Raw genomic sequence first — 16,342 nt, 5'->3', positions numbered from 1 at the left:
ATCCTTTCTTTTTTTTTCTTTTTTTATGTGTTCCCTTTGGGAATGCAGACTAATGGTAAAGCAATGAGGTATAAGTGCTGAGCACTGATATCTGGTGCTCATTTAAAGACATATTATTGAAGACCCAAATAGCATCAGGAAACATTTCTCTCAATAAAATCAGTTTAGGGACCAGGTGGTGGAGCACCTGGTTAAGCAAACACATAACAGTGCGCAAGGACCTGGGTTCAAGCCCCTGGTCCCCACCTGAAAGGGGAAAGTTTCACAAGTGGTAAAGTAGGGCTGCAGGTGTCTGTCTCTCCCTTTGTATCTTCCCTTCCCCTCTCAATTTTTCTCTGTCTCTACCTAATAAATAAATAAAAATTTTAAAAAGAAAGTCTTAAAAATATAAAATCAGTTTAAATTTGGAGTGAAATGGAGAAGAAAATACACATAAGGTAAATTCAAATGAAGTGGGTGAAATTGTCTGACTGGAAATGTGTGTTTTGGGCTGTTGAGACAGCGTAATAGTTCTGCAAAAGACTTTCATGCCTGAGGCTCTGATGGCCCAGGTTCAATCCCCAATACCACCATCAACCTAGGCTGAGCAGTCCGATAGTAAAAAAAAAAAAAAAGCCTAGTGTGCATTTTAATTATTTCAGTGAATACCCTCTCTTGTTGGGGCCTTGAACCTTGGCACTTCTTTCTCTATTACTTGCAATTGCTTCTGATGGATCACTCCCAGCATTGCCAGCTCTTACTCCAGTTCCCCAAGCAAAGCCAAGGTGTTTCCCTGGAACTGTAGCCAGGAAGTGTTATGTCTCAATCCCAAGACGCTGTCCTACAGAAGTTCTCCCTGCTTCCTACTTGCCAGGGCTGGCTTTTTACACTGCTCCTTACCCTGTTCTTGCTGGCTTCTCTTTCTTTTTAAAAGATATTATTTTTCATAAAGGAAATAATGATTTACAGGGCATTTTCTATCACATGGGTACAATTTCTCATCTTCACATGATTGATGTCTGTACCTCACTCCCACCACCTGCTTACAATCTCCTCTCCCATCATGCACTGGGACTACATCAAACTGAAAACCTGTACCATGTAGGGAACCATTACCAAAACAGAGGAAGAGCTCTACATGCACATAAGACATGGGGCTAAAACTCAAAATATATAAAGTGCTCACAAAACTCAGCAACAAAAAAAGTAAACACCACCATTAAAAGTGGAGAGAGTGGTGGTCTGGGAGGTGGTGCAGTGAATAAAGCATTAGACTCTCAAGCATGAGGTCCTTAATTCAATTCCCAGTAGCACATGTACAAGAGTGATGTTTGGTTCTTTCTCTTTCTCCTCCTATCTTACTCACTAGTAAATGAATAAAATATTTTTTTAAAAACTGGAGAGGGTGGTTAGGTAAAGGTTTACCCAGTTAAGCACAGACATTACCTATCATGCTCAACTAACTTGGTTCTTTGCTGTTGATTCTGAAATCATGAGCCCTGCCTTTATTTGCACATCTATGGATGCTCTTGTTGGACATGTACACTCTGCTTTCCACATTACCAAGCCCACAGGCTCGTCTACTTGCAGTTCTCTTGGTCTCTCCTTTTTGGAACAGGCCCTCCCAGATCTCCTAGACAAGGAAGCTCATAGAACAAGGAGAAAAGAGAAGATCCACTATCCTAATCTTTGCAGAGAAAATAATGCACACTGCAATGCAGACACCTTACCCAGTGAACTCTCTTCTGGCACAAGAGAATTTTTGCCCCGTGAGGTGCAAATGCTTTTACCCAGAATGATGAACTGTAAGATTCAAGAAGTGCCTTTATATTACATTCACATTACAGTGTGCAAGGACCAAGGTTTAAGCCCCTGGTCCCCACTTGCAAGGGGAAAACGTCATGAGTGGTGACGCAGGGTTGCAGATGTCTGTCTTTAGGTCTCTCTCTCCCTCTCTATCTCCCTCTACACTCTCAGATTCTCTCTCTCTATCCATATATATGTATCTTTTAGGACTTAAAAATTAAGAAGAAAGAGGGGAGTCAGGTGGTAGCACAGCGGGTTAAGTGCAGTTGGCACAAAACGCAAGGACCGGAGTGAGGATCCCTGTTCGAGCCCCCGGCTCCCCAACTGCAGGGGAGTTGCTTTACAGGCAGTGAAGCAAGTCTGCAGGTGTCTGTCTTTCTCTCCCCCTCTGTTTTCCCCCTCTCTCTCTATTTCTCTCTGTCCTATCCAACAACAATGGCATCAATAGTAATAAATACAACAATAAAACAACAACAAGGGTAACAAAAGGGAATAAACAAATAGAATTTTTAAAAATTAAAAAAATAAGAAAAAGAGAGAGAAATACTTCCTTAATTACAAGAGATATTCCTTTTTAAGTAACTAAAACTTAAATCTTGCAGCTTGTGCTTAATCGTTACAGTTAATTTTTACTGTATAAGTGACTTCTAACTTTCAGAAAATGAATCTTTTTAATATATAGATTCCAGGAACTGGCTTTGAGAAAGCTGACAGATATTCCATGGGATAGACTGGACCATAAGCTCTGGGTTATGTTGGTGCTGGAGATTGAACCTAGAACCCTAAAGCTTCAGGCATGAAAAAATTTTTATTAGTTCTTATTTATAAAATAGAAATATTAACAAGACTATAGGATAAGAGGGGTGCAATTCCACACAATTCCCAGCCCTAGGACTCTGTATTCCATCCCCTCCCTTGATAGCTTCCCTATTCTTTATCCCTCTGGGAGTATGGAACGAGGATCATTGTGGGATGCAGAAGGTGGAAGGTCTGGTTTCTGTAATTGCTTCCCCACCAAAGATGGGCATTAGCAGATCGATCCATACTCCCAGCCTGTCTCTCCCTTTCCTAATGGGGTAGGGATCTGGGGAGGCAGGGCTCCAGCACACATGGTAGCATCTGGAACCTGGTGGCTGAGAAAAGAGTTAAGATAAAATGCAGAACAAATTGTTGATTAATCATGAACCTAAAGGCAAGAATTTTGCAGATGAAGGTTTGGGGTCTCTGTTTTGGAAAAAGCTAGCAGGTCTATTTTAGATATATTCCAAGGGGACCATGACTTTACTAATTTTTGCCTGAGCCTGACAGCTAATGTGCAGGTGGACCCAGGTTATTGTCTGGGGAGATGGTGTCATAGTTGGAGAAAGGACTAGAAAGCTGGCTTAGTGAAAAGAATACCTCCCAAATATAGGGAAAGTATCTAGATGTTATTATTAACTGTAAACCCCATCGATTTGATCTGGGGCCCATATTCAGCACAGGAGCCTATTTGCATTCTGTGGTCATGGCTAGGAGCAGACCAGGCTGCATTAATTTCAGGACTCATCTTCCTCAAGTGGTAGGTTGGGATCAGCAGGTGCAGTATCCAGTTGGCATGAATTAAGAGAAGCATGCAGGAAAATGAGCCCCATCCTAGAGGTTCCAGACCTGGGAGAAATATGGGCTTACAGAGAAAGGGGAAGGTTCCTGCTACCTAAGGGTTTAAGGAAACAATAGATAGTTATTGCTATAACCAAATTATTTGGCAGTAGGGTTAACTCTGAAAATCCCTTTGTTATCATTTGCTGGATCATACAAGACCTCACCATAGTTTATGTCCTTTTATGTTATTTACATATAGCAGTATCTTTTTTTTAAACTTGTCTTTTTTAAATATTTATTTGTTTGTTTATTCCCTTTTGTTGCCCTAGTGGTTTTATTGTTATAGTTATTATTGTTGTCATTGTTGTTGGATAGGACAGAGAGAAATGGAGAGAGGAGGAGAAGACAGAGAGGGGAAGAGAAAGATGGACAATTGCAGACCTGCCTCATCGCTTGTGAAGCGACACCCCTGCAGGTGGGGAGCCCGGGGCTCAAACCAGGATCCTTCTGCCTGTCTACCACATGCACTTAACCCGCTGTGCTACCGCCTGACTCCCATTCTGTTTTTTATAATGTAATGCCACCAACTGTTTCTGTTGCCCCTGATCTAAGCTTTTAGGTGATTTAATATTTTACAGAACAAGTCATTATTAGAAATGTATTAACAATTTAAGTCCACTGTTAAATTCAATCTGACTATCAATTTGAGGTTTTAAATGCTTAGACTGAAGGAACATATACCCAGAGCTATTGTATATGCATCAAAAAGTTTGAGACATTCAATCCACTTTCCCCCTCTCTTGTTAATTAAATAGTGTATATTAATACTATATTAATTAAATCATACTAATTAAACAGTATATATTAAAACCATTCTCACCACCAAAGGTCTGTCTCTCCCCACCCCCCATAAAGCTGAACGTCTACCCTCACCTTCCACCAAGAAATTTTTACTTTGATGATCGACTCTAAACTCAGATTGTGCTTTGAGTTTCCCTTTCTGTTCTTCTTTCTCTACTTCTGTTTATGAAGGGGATGATCCCATACTCATTTTTATCTTTCTGACTTAGCTCACTTAACATAATTCCTTCTAGGTTCATCCAAGATGGGTCAGAGAAGGTGGGTTCATTGTTCTTGTTGCTGCTACCTTTTCTGATGTATGACATTCTCACAGGAGTGAAGTGGTATCTCCTTGTCTTTATTTGCATTTCTCTGACAATCAAAGACTTGGAGCATTTTTTTCATGTGTTTCTTGGCCTTTTTGGATCTCTTCTGTGGTGAATATTCTGTCCATGTCCTCTCCCCATTTTTGGATGGGGTCATATTCAGCTTAGGAGCCTCAGTGACCTTTGCATCCCTATAGATCTGAGCTTACATTCTATGGTCATGAGTAGGAGCATTACAAGCTGTCCCAATTTGGGAACCCATCTTCCTTGGATAGAGCCTAGAGTGTGTTGTCCATCCTCCCTTCAGAGGATGGAACATTCTCTACTGTTGTTGATCCAAGTTGAAGGCAAGATCATATGGGGGCCCACAAAGGGGTCTATGTTGTTGTTCTTGGTAGAGATGACTGGTAATATTGGGGAGAGGGATTTATTCAAGATGTAAGCCTATCATGTCTCTTTGGGAATCTCAGGATTCCCGCCACGGGCCCAAGCTGATGGGGTAGCCTAACAGTGACTAAAGAGTCATCCTTAAAGTATGCCAGTCTCTTGCTCTTATTCAGATTTTGCAGTCCTTGCTTTGTTAAGGTTAGCTTTGGAGTGATTGAGAGAACTGTAATGGGAAGTAGGTGAGGAGGGTACTGACTCACTGCAGACTATTGTGTACTTTTGCTTTCAGGTATATATTATTCCCTAATTTATGGATACATGAGCACATATGCTCTATCTCAAAGGACCTGGTCTATATGTAAGTTTTGGGACTTTGTTAGGAAGTGAACCACCTGGAATGGAATTAGAGAATCCTGTGTAAGGAAATGTCTCACCGAAGTAATGAGGCTGAAGAGTTGACATCCCACACTTGATGTCTCTAGACACAGTCTGAAGTGAAGCATGCTGAGGTGGTACTCGTTGCGTTGATTATGTTGGGATCAGCAGATACAATATCATTTGGTATGAATTGAAAGACGCATGCAGGAAAGTGAGTCCCACCCTAGAGGTTCCAGGACTGGGGGAAATATAGGCTCTATATGGAGGTTCCTGCTGTCTTGGGATTTAAGAAGGCAATAAATAGTTATTGTTACAATCGTATTATTGGGCAAGTGGGTTAACTTTGAAAAATCCCTTTGTTAGGATTTTCTGTATCATACACAACATCACCATAATTTATGTCCTTTACATTATTTGTATATAGCTGTGCCACTGATTGCTTCTGTTCTCCCAGGTCTAAGCTTTTAGGAGAGTCAACATATCAAAGACTCAGCCTATGGTCTGTACATTAAAAACTTTGAGGCATTCAATCAATTTTCCCCCTCTTATATTAATTAAATACTGACTTATATGACTACAAATTAATAAGAGTGTACATAGACACCATTCCCACCACCAAAAGACTGTGTCCCATGCCACCCCACCCCAGCTTCCGATGACACCTGGGAAGCCAAATATCTACCCTCACCCTCACCTTCACCCCTGCATTTTTACTTTGGTGCCCTACTCCAAATTCAGTCAAATCATGCTTTTAGTTTCCCTTTCTGCTCTTCTTTCTCAACTTCTGTTTATAACTGGTCTCATCCCATACTCATCTTTATCATTCTGACATAGCTCACTTAACTTAATTCCTTCTACTCCATCCAAGATGGGTCAGAGAAGGTGGGTTCATTGTTCTTTATATCTGCATAGTATTCCATTGTGTATATATACCACAGCTTTCTCAGCCACTCATTTGTTTTTGGCACTTTGATTGCTTCCAGGTTTTAGCTAATATGAATTGTGCTGCTATGAACATAAGTGTACAAATATCTTTTTGGTTAGGTGTTATGGAGTCCTTGGGGTATATCCCCAGGAGAGGAATTACTGGGTCATATGGAAGGTCCATGTCTAGTCTTGTGAGAGTTCTCCAGACTGCTCTCCAGAGAGACTGGACCAATTTACATTCCCACCAGCAGTGCAGAAGGGTTCCTCTGTCCCCACAGCCTCTCCAACATTTGTTGCTGCTGTCCTTTTTGATGTATGCCATTCTCATAGGGGTGAGGTGGTATCTCAGTGTTGTCTTTATTTACATTTCTCTGACAATCAGTGACCTGGAGCAATTTTTCATGTGTTTGTTAGCCTTTTGGATCTCTTCTATAGTGAACGTTCTCTTCATTTCTCTGCCCATTTTTAGATGGGGTCATTGGCTTTTTGTTGCTAAGTTTGCTGACTTCTTTGTATGTATTTGTTATTAGTCTCTAGTCTGATGTATGGCATGTGAAGAGCTTCTACCATTCTATGAGGGGTCTCTTTGTTTGTGTGGTGGTTTCTCTGGTTGCACAGAAGCCTTGCAATTTGATGTGGTCCATTGGTTTGTTTTTGTTTTAGTTCTCCTTGCCATTGGGTTTTTCTCATCAAAGATGTCCTTGAGGTTTGGGTGAGAAAGTGTTCCACCAATGTTTTCCTCTAAGTATTTGATAGTTTCTGGTCTCACATCCAGGTCCTTGATTCATTTTGATTTGACTTTTTTTTTTCCTGGTGAGATAATATGGTTCAGTTTCATTCTTCTGTATATTCCAACCCAGTTTCCTCAGCACCACTTATTGAAGAGAGCCTCCTTTCTCCATTTGACAATTAGGGCCCTTTTATCAAAAATTACATGTCCGTAGGTGTGGGTGAAAGTCTTTTTGAAGAACCATTATGCTGTCTCCTCAGCCCCTTGTCTCCTCTCCTTCTCACAACCACTTGTGGACACCCCACAGGAGCATCTACATGTTAAACTGCAGGGCTCTCTCAGACTCACTTGTCTAATGGAAACACGTATTAAGAGTATGTGGAGGCTTCCTAGGAACTTAGAGAAACCCCTGTTAACGAACTCAAGGGTGCCGCTGAAACCACAGTATAACCAGACACCAGAGCTTAAATGCTGTGAGAGAGGATTGATTAAAGCTTATATGTGATATTCCTTCCCCCTGATTACCTAGGAAGACCTGGCAGATTGCTAACCTCTCTGCTTTTAGAAGCTAGGATAATTTTGTTTTGTCGGACTGCACCTGTTGTTGTAACTGTGAGAACAAATGATCTGTTTTTCTTTTTCTCGTATATGTGTGATTTTTCATGTGCTGTCCAGTCTGCTTTTTCATTTAGAGAGAATAAAGAGACAAGAGAAGGAGAGACACCACAGGAGCAGAGCTTCCTCCATGTGGCATATGGGTACCTCTTGTTGCCTGAGCCTGAGTTAATCGCAGGGTAAGGCACGCACCCTACCCAGTGAGCCATCCCTCAAGCCCAGTGAATCATCTTTCCACTGATGGCTTCATTAAATCAACTTTTTGTCTGTGAGAATAGCACTGTGGTGATACAGGAGAGTGATTTCTGCTTTTTATTTTAATTGAAGTGACACTGGTGTATAACATTCTCTAGACATCAGATGTGCACACTTACATCTCAGTAACACACAGACACTGCTGGTCACCAGTCTAATTTCCATTCTCAGGCAGCTGACCCTTTTTAGCCCCGGTCTCCTCTCCTTCTGGTAACCACTGTTTTGTTCTTGTGGCTTGTTTGCTTTTGTTTCATTTTGCTCATTCATATAATTTTCCAGTGTGCAACACATATGAATGATGCCATATAATGTATGGCTTCCTCCTGACTCATTTCAGTAAGCATGATACCCTCTAGGTCCATCCATGCTATTTCAAATAGAAGGGTCTATTTTTAAATCCCCAAGTTCTCCCCCCCCCAACTAGGGCTATTACTGGGGGTTTGGTGCCAGCAGTAGGAATCCACCACTAGCCTCCTGGAGCCCATTCCTCTACCCCCTTTTTTGTTATTCTGATTAATTTGCCTCCAGGCTTATTGTTGGGTCTTGGTGCATGCACTACAAATCCACTGCTCCTGGAGGCCATTTTTGCCCTTCTTTATCATTATTATTATTGTTGTTGTTGTTGTCATTGTTGTTGGATAGGACAGAGAGAAATGGAGAGATGAGGGGAATACAGAGAAGGGGAGAGAAAGATAGACACCTGCAGACCTGCTTCACCGCTTGCGAAGTAACCTCCCTGCAACTGGGGAGCAGGGGGCTCAAACCCAGATCCTTATGCCAGTCCCTGTGCTCTGCGCCATGTAGCTTAAACCACTGCACTGCTGCCCAGCCTCCCATGTCCCCCCTATCTAATTTCTTTCCTCGCCCCTTCCTTCCTTTCTTCTTTCCTTCCTTCCTTCCTTCTTTCCTTCCTTCCTTCCTTCCTTCCTTCCTTCCTTCCTTCCTTCCTTCCCTCCTTCCTTCTTTCTTCCCTTATTCCTACTTATACTAGACAGGATCTATAGAAATTGAAAGGGGTGGGTGGAAGATCGCCTGATTCACTGCTTGCGAAGCATCCCCTCTGAAGGTGTGGAATAGGGGCTTGAACCCAGATCCTTGTACATGGTGATGTGTGTATTCAACCAGCTGCACCACCACCTGACCCCCTGAATCTCCAAGTTGTATTCCATTGTGTATACACATTATGTATTTTGATCCAGTTAAAGAAAAAAATTTGGGTAGAGATTGAGAGGAAAGAGAGGAGAGAAAGAAGATGAGAGAGAGAAGAAAGAGAGACACCTGCAACATTGCTTCCCTTGTGAAGCTTTCCCCCTGCAGATGAAACCCAGGGGATCTGAACCAAGGCTTTTGCACACTATAACATGTGCACTCTACCAGGTGTACCACTGCCAGGGCATTTTAATCTACATTTTTTAGGCATTTTTTAAAAATTTTAATTAATTTTTAAATTTATTACTGGATATAGACAGAGAGAAATTGAGAAGGGAGAGGGAAATAGACATCTACAGCCCTACTTCACCACTTGAGAAATTTTTCCCCTGCAGGTAGGTGCCAGGGACTTGAACCTGGGTCCTTACCCCATGTAACATGTGTACTTAACCGGGTGTGCCACCAGCTGGCCACCCTTTTTCTTTCTTTTTTAAAAAATATTTTATTTATCACTGGATGGAGACAGAAATTGAGAAGGGAGGGGAAGATAGAGAGACACAACCCCACTTCACTACTTGTGAAACTTTCCCCCTGCAGGTGGGGACTGGGGCCTTGAACCTGGGTCCTTGTGCACTATAATGTGAGTGCTTAACCAGATATGCCACTGCCTGGGCCCTAGTCCATTTCTCTGTGGATGGACATTGGGTGGTTTTCAGCATTTGATTATTGTAAATTGTCAGGAAATTGTGGGGATGTGGTTGAGCTTGGCAGGGATTGACCTGAGGAGTGCGTCTATCCTGTCAGTCTCTCTCTCTACTGAGAAGTTGAGCAAGGAAGGACAGTAGTAACCCCAAAGATTTGCCTCATCTTATCAGACTCCCTACCTCACAAAAACCCTGCATTCCTGATACTATGGCCATTAGATAAAAAGAAAAGAGGAGATGTTGGGAAATTGTGCAGATATGGTTGAGCTTGGCAGGGCTCACAAAGCACACCCTGCATTCCTGATACTATGGCCTATCTACATAATCATTCTTTTGCCTCAAAGATCCCCACCCATTCCATTCCTTTGACCTATCTTCTTTTTACCCTCAAGACCCTCCCTGCCTCCAGGTTAATCCCACCAGTTAAAACCCTCGAAACAGTTGCTAAGGAAGTTTCTACCTTCCCAACCCCCTTTTGCTTTTCTCTGCCCCTTTCCTAGCCATTTCCATTTCAGACTTACCACTTCCTGTTCGGACATTTAAAAGCTTTGGCTCTCTAATCAATAAAGATATTGCATTGCCTCATGTCACGTGTTTGGTTCCTGAGTCATCTCCCTTGTGTTGCTGAGTGAGTAGCAGCCCAGGCTGGCTCTGGTGGTGTTCTCTCCAACCCAGAGAGTATGAGCCCTGAAAGAGGCACCCCCACGCTAGCCTGGCAGTAAATAATGCAGCAATGAACACAATCACAGATGTCTCTCTTCACATTAATGTTTTTTTTATTCTTCAGGGAAATACAGATATTTTTCCACATCAGTGAGAAGAATGCCATTGTTAAGAGAAGAAACCTGAAGTTTTTACGTGTGAAGTGGCATAGTATTTGCAACTAATTGGGAGCTGGGCGGTAGCACAGTGGGTTAAGTGCAGGTAGTGCACAGCTCAAGGACTGGTGTAAGGATCCTGGTTTGAGCCCCTGGCTCCTCACCTGCTGGGGGATCGCTTCACAAGCGGTGAAACACGTCTGCAGGTGTCTATCTTTCTCTCCTCCTCTCTGTCTTCCCCTCCTCTCTCCATTTCTCTCTGTCCAATCCAACAACAATGACAACAATAATAACTATAACAGTAAAACAACAAGGGCAACAAAAGGGAATAAATAACTAAATATTTTTTAAAAATTCAAATATACTCAAGTCACACTTATGTAGGTTGTTGTGCTATTTAACACCTTAGCTCCAGTTGAATGCACACTTTTTTTTTTTTGCCTCCAGCGTTATTGCTGGGGCTCGGTGCTTGCACTACGAATCCACTGCACCTGGAGTCTATTTTTCCCATTTTGTTGCCCTTGTTGTTGTGCTTGTTGTAGTTGTTATTGTTGTCATAGCTGTTGTTGTTATTGGATAAGATAGAGAGAAATGGAGAGAGAAGGGAAAGACAGAGAGTTGGAGATAAAGATAGACACCTGCAGACCTGCTTCACCACTTGCGAAGCAAACTCCTGCAGGTGAGGAGCCAGGGGATTGAACCGGGATCCTCATGCCACCCTTGTTCTCTGTGCCATGTGCGCTTAACTGCTGTTCTACCTTCCGACTCCCGATTGCACACTTTCTAATGTGCAGGAACCTGAGTTCAAGCCCTCAGCCCCCACCTGCCAGAGGGGATGCTGCAGTGCTCCAGGTATACCTCTATCTCTATGTCCCCTTTCCCTAAATTAAAAGAAAAATTTTACCTCCAATCTGGTACAAATGAACTTGAACAAAACACACCTCAGAAGCAAGCAAACTGTAAGATTTGTGAGAACTTTGGTGGTTATCTCTGGAGATGGGAGGGTGGGGACACAGAATTTAGGTTTTGGATGTGGTGTGGAACTATCCATTGTAACATTACAGTCTTGTAACCTATTAATCACAAATAAAAATGAAAACAAAAAATATAATCCTAGTAGCTGATCTACTAATTCCTTTGAAAGAATAGTAATAATGGGGGCCGGGTGGTAGCTCAGCAGGTTAAGCTCACATGCCGCCAAGTGCAAGGACTGGAGTAAGGATCTCAGTTCAAGACCCGATTCCTCACCTGCAGAGGGGTCTCTTCACAAGCAGTGAAGCAGGTCTGTAGGTGTCTGTCTTTCTCTCCTCATCTCTGTCTTCCCCTCTTCTCTCCATTTCTCTGCCCTATCCAACAACAGTGACAGCAATAACAACGATAATAGTAACAACAACAATAAAACAACAAAGGCAACAAAAGGGGAAAAAAGTCCTCCAGGAGCAGTGAATAATAATGGAGGCAAATAAAAGAAAACAAAACAAAACAAAAAAGAATATTAATGCTACATTTAAATTTTTTGCTATTTCTTTTAAAGAGACAGAGAAGGCACGGTAAGATACCAGGGCACAGATATTTCTTTCAGTGTGTTAGGGACTGAGCTCAACCTGGGTTGTCTACATGGCAAGATAGCACATTATCCAAGGGGGCTATTTCACTGAGCTCACATTTAAAATTTTTCAGGTGGAGTTAGTGTGACATGTTCCATGGACACAGTGCTCATAAATGCATTCACTGAAAAGCCAGACTGACAGAGCCAAATGCTGCCCTATGACTAAATCAAAGAGCTGAGAAGTGGGTGATGCCCCCCCAGTGTGGTGCACAGTTCACAGAGGGCTAGGACCTGCACGGGGCACTCGCTGGCTATGGAAGCTCCTGCACAGGCTGGAGGGGCTAATCATGTATATATAGTTATTTATTTATATTTATTTTTCCCTTTTTGTTGCCCTGTTTTTTTTATTTTTGTTGTAGTTATTATTGTTGTTGATGTTGTAGTTGTTAGATAAGACAGAGAGAAATGGAGAGAGATTGTGAAGACAGAGAGGGAGAGAGAAAGATAGACACCTACAGACCTGCTTAACCTCCTGTGAAGTGACACCCCTGGAGGTGGGGAGCTGGGGCTCGAACCGGGATCCTTACACCAGTCCTTGTGCTTTGTGCCATGTGCATTTAACTCGGTGAACTACCACCGCCTGACTCCCAGGGCTTTTTAAAACATTTATTTATAAGGGCCAGGTGGTGGTGCACCTGATTGAGCACACATATTACAATGTGCAAGGACCCAGGTTCAAGTCCCGGGTCCCCACCTGCAGGGCGAAAGCTTCATGAGTGGTGAAGCAGTTCTGCAGGTGTCTCTCTCTCTCTCTCTCTCTTACTCTCTATCCCCCTCATCCCTCTCAATTTCTGGCTGTATTTATCCAATAAATAAATAGATGATAATCATCATCATCATCATAATAATGATAAAAATAAAATTTAAAATAACATTTATTTATTTATTTTGGATACAAATTGAGAAAGGATGGGGAGATTCAGCGGGAGAGATAAAGATAGAAAAGGAGGGAACTGGGCGGTAGTGCAGGAGGTTAAGCGCATGTGGCACAAAGCGCAAGGACTGGTGGAAGGATCTCGGTTTGATTCTCCGGCTCCACACCTGTAGGGAAGTCTCTTTAAAGGCAGTGAAGCAGGTCTGCAGGTGTCTGTCTTTCTCTCCCCCTCTCTGTCTTCTCCTCCTCTCTCAATTTCTCTGTGTCCTATCCAACAATGAATTACATCAAGAACAACAACAATAATAACTACGACAATAAAAAACAAGGGCAACAAAAGGGAATAAATCAATAAATATTTTTTAAAAAGATGGAAAAGGAGAGGAGAAAAAGAGGAGCCCTATTTCACCACATGAAGCTTCTCCCCCGCCCCCCGCCCCCCCCGCCCCCCCCCCCCCCCCCCCGTGGATGAGGGTTAGGAGCTTGAACTTGAGTCCTTGCGCATGACAACATATGCGCTAAATCAGACGCACTACCACCCAGCCCCTAGAGGGGGTTCTGTGAGTGTTGGAGTGGTGCAAAGGTGCCTCTCCTCTGTCTCTCTCTCTCCCATACATGCTGACATCACTGTGAGTATGTGTGACAGGGTGGTGGTGGTGGTGGTGGTGTGTGAGCCATCATCAGTCTACACTGGTTCTGGGAGGTCTTTATTTTATATTTATTTTGGTCCTTGATTCATATTCCAGGGCTTCATATTCCAGTGTGACTTTTTCAGGTACACCCATGCACAGAGAGACAGAGACACCACAGAACTAAGGTTTGCTCCAACACAGTGGAGCCTGGGCTTGAACCTGGGTTGCACACACAGCAGAGCACTGCACCAGCCTCATGAAATGTTTTGATGGCCTGGTTGGGGCGGGGGGCTTCTCTGAGGAGGAGCCCAGGGCAGGGCACCCAGGAAGTGACCTCACCACCTTGGACAGGACCCCAACAGACTTGGAACCCTGGTTCCCTGGCAACCACATTCCATCCACACACAGACCATCTCTAGCCATTTGGCTTCAGAGCTGGTGAGGAAAGATGCTCTCCCGTGCGAAGGGCCGCTCAAGCCCCAAGCTGAGCAAAGCCTGCTGCCCAAGCAGAGCGACTGGACTGTGCTTGCGGGACAGGAATTGCCTGTGCCTTTGCCCTGTGCTGTGCCTGTGTAGCTGCTGTCACCTTGAGGTAACCAGGGCTGGGGGTGTCCATGGTCGGCACAGAGTGAGGCAGGACAGACCTGTCTACACACGTGTGTGTGTGTGTGTGTGTGTGTGTTTGTGTGTGTGTGTGTTTGTATGTGTGTGTGTGTGTCTCTCTCAGTCTCTGTGTGAATATGGGGGAAGACCTGTCCTTTCAAGAGGGAGGGGTGATGGCCAACCTCCAGATCAGGGCTGTCTGGTAGCCTGGGGGCTGGAAAGGTGTCCCTTTCTTTGGGTTCTGTACCCATGGAGGGGTGTCCCTGTCTTGGGATCTGGATTGGTGTTCTTGTCCTAGGAGACTGTCCTCCTTGGAGGTTTGTTTCTGTCCTGTAGGGGGGTAGGGTTTCTGTCTGCATGGAGGTTTGAGCCTGTCTTGGTGTTGTCTCCCCCCTGGAGGTCTGTCCCTGTCCTGGGGTTGGGTCTGCCCCCTAGAGGGATATCCTTGTCTGGGAGTAATGCCCCCTGGAAGTCTGTCCTTTTCCTGGGGGTCAGTGCTGGCCAGGAATAGTGTTGGGGGCTTGGCCATGGGAGGCTCTGAGCCCTGGCCCTGTGTACTGTCCCTGCAGAAGCCGCAGCCATATTGCACAGAGACAACTGATGTGATCAAGGGCGAGCCGCCACTCTGCGAAGAGTCAGAGGAGGAGCAGGAGACAGAGAGCGTGTGCAGCGATATCCCTTACCTGCTGGTGTCGGAGGAGCGATACCGAGGAGGCCTTCCTGCCCAGGCTGCAGGCTGCTGCCTCCGCAAGGGCCGCCGAGTGCACCTGGTGGTCAGCGAGAACCACCTGCATGGGGACATTGTCCTGCACAGGCCTCCCCAGAGCCCATGGCCTACAGAGCACACTGGTGAGACTGCAGGCAGGCCTGGGGGGTCGTGGGGGATGCCCTGGGTCCCACAGGAATACCCCCCAAACCCTTGCCCCCCAGAGGCTGGGGCTGCACCAGGAGATGGCTATCCTCAGCCCCTCATGGAGGGCTGCAGGGGAAGTGTCTTCGGGGGGCCGGGCGGGGCCCCCTCAAGGCCTGCACTGGGGTCTGGGTGTAGACAGCACATGGGAACTAGGAGCCAGGGCTTGACTCTCCTGCTCCTTCAATGACATATCCACCTCCATCTCTAGCCCCACAGTGCTCACTGCTACCTGAAGGCACAGCTGAAATGGCCAGAGCAGCAGAAGGGCCGCTGCCCTCTACTCTGTTTCCTGCACAGCCAGCCGGTCTGCAGGCACGACCACACGCCACAGCAGCCACTGCAGGGGCAGAGTTTCCTCTGTGCCCAGGCACCGGGACCTGTTCTACTCAGAAGCTGAACTTGTCCTCCTCAAAGGAAAACTTAATATTTTTCTTTGGTTATTGTGTTGTAATGTTTGCTCTCCTTTACTTTTTTAAGTATTTTTAGTTTTAATACAGTAAAATGTTCTGAATTGCTCACTCCATGGTCATTAATCACGTTCACGTGCTGCCACCCTTGTTCTTAGGAGCCCCAGAAAGTGTTAGATCCCACAAAGCGTCCCTGGACTCTAAACATTCATACCCCACCCACTCTCCCTGTTCCTGAACCTCCTAATCAGTGCTTAGGATAATTGTGAGTTTGACCCCCTCAGTCAGGCCTCACTTGTCAGGCATCTTCCTGGCTGCCCCTGCCTGCTCTGCAGACTCACTGTCCCTCTCTGCCCCTTTCCCAGCCTCCTTTGCCCACTGCCCTGAGCCACCAGCCTAGCCTTGCCCTCAGAACAGGCGGACAGATGCAGCCTGTGCCTGCTCTCCCCCACACAGAGACCCTTTCTTGTCAGGAAGCACCTCTGGGCAGCTCAGCAAGTCCTGAGTGCCAGGGAAGAGGACCTTGCCTGGCTCCATCCAGGTGAAGAAGGCTGCAACTGTCATTTTGACTGTCGGGCTGCTGATACAGGATCTCAAAGATTCACTTTGAGAGACAAGCTCATTGTTCTATGAGAGGCTTAAAGGTGACTCCATTGAACATGCACTCTCATGAAAGGGGGAGCGTAATATGGAATGCATCCTTTAGAGCCAAAGTCTATTTACTAGTAAGTTTTATAATGTATCAGGAGATGCATTATAAAAGTTTCTAAGAAGTTGATTCAGCAAGAAATAGAACAGTCATGTGTGGA

The 16,342-nt window shown here is 44.7% G+C and overlaps 1 protein-coding gene across 1 annotated transcript; it reads left to right on the top strand.

The window, feature by feature from the left end:
- The first annotated feature begins 13,905 nt into the window (after positions 1 to 13,905).
- Positions 13,906 to 15,612, top strand: LOC132532854 (uncharacterized). Its single transcript, XM_060172236.1, has 3 exons — positions 13,906 to 14,202; positions 14,783 to 15,062; positions 15,335 to 15,612. The coding sequence occupies exons 1-3, from the start codon at positions 14,059 to 14,061 to the stop codon at positions 15,610 to 15,612; spliced, it is 702 nt and encodes a 233-aa protein (XP_060028219.1). The 5' UTR covers positions 13,906 to 14,058.
- Positions 15,613 to 16,342: the final 730 nt, after the last annotated feature.

Source organism: Erinaceus europaeus, chromosome 14 (genome assembly GCF_950295315.1).
Source record: "Erinaceus europaeus chromosome 14, mEriEur2.1, whole genome shotgun sequence".
NCBI classification, from domain to species: Eukaryota; Metazoa; Chordata; class Mammalia; order Eulipotyphla; family Erinaceidae; genus Erinaceus; species Erinaceus europaeus.
The sequence above is the reverse complement of the archived record's forward strand: the minus strand, read 5'-3'. Positions and strand labels throughout refer to the sequence as shown.

Excerpts from the sequence above, each read along its gene's own strand:
- LOC132532854 (XM_060172236.1), top strand. The coding sequence starts at position 14,059 with ATGCTCTCCCGTGCGAAGGGCCGCTCAAGCCCCAAGCTGAGCAAAGCC. Across the intron at positions 14,203-14,782 it reads GTAGCTGCTGTCACCTTGAG|AAGCCGCAGCCATATTGCAC; the intron begins GTAACCAGGGCT and ends CTGTCCCTGCAG. Across the intron at positions 15,063-15,334 it reads ATGGCCTACAGAGCACACTG|CCCCACAGTGCTCACTGCTA; the intron begins GTGAGACTGCAG and ends CTCCATCTCTAG.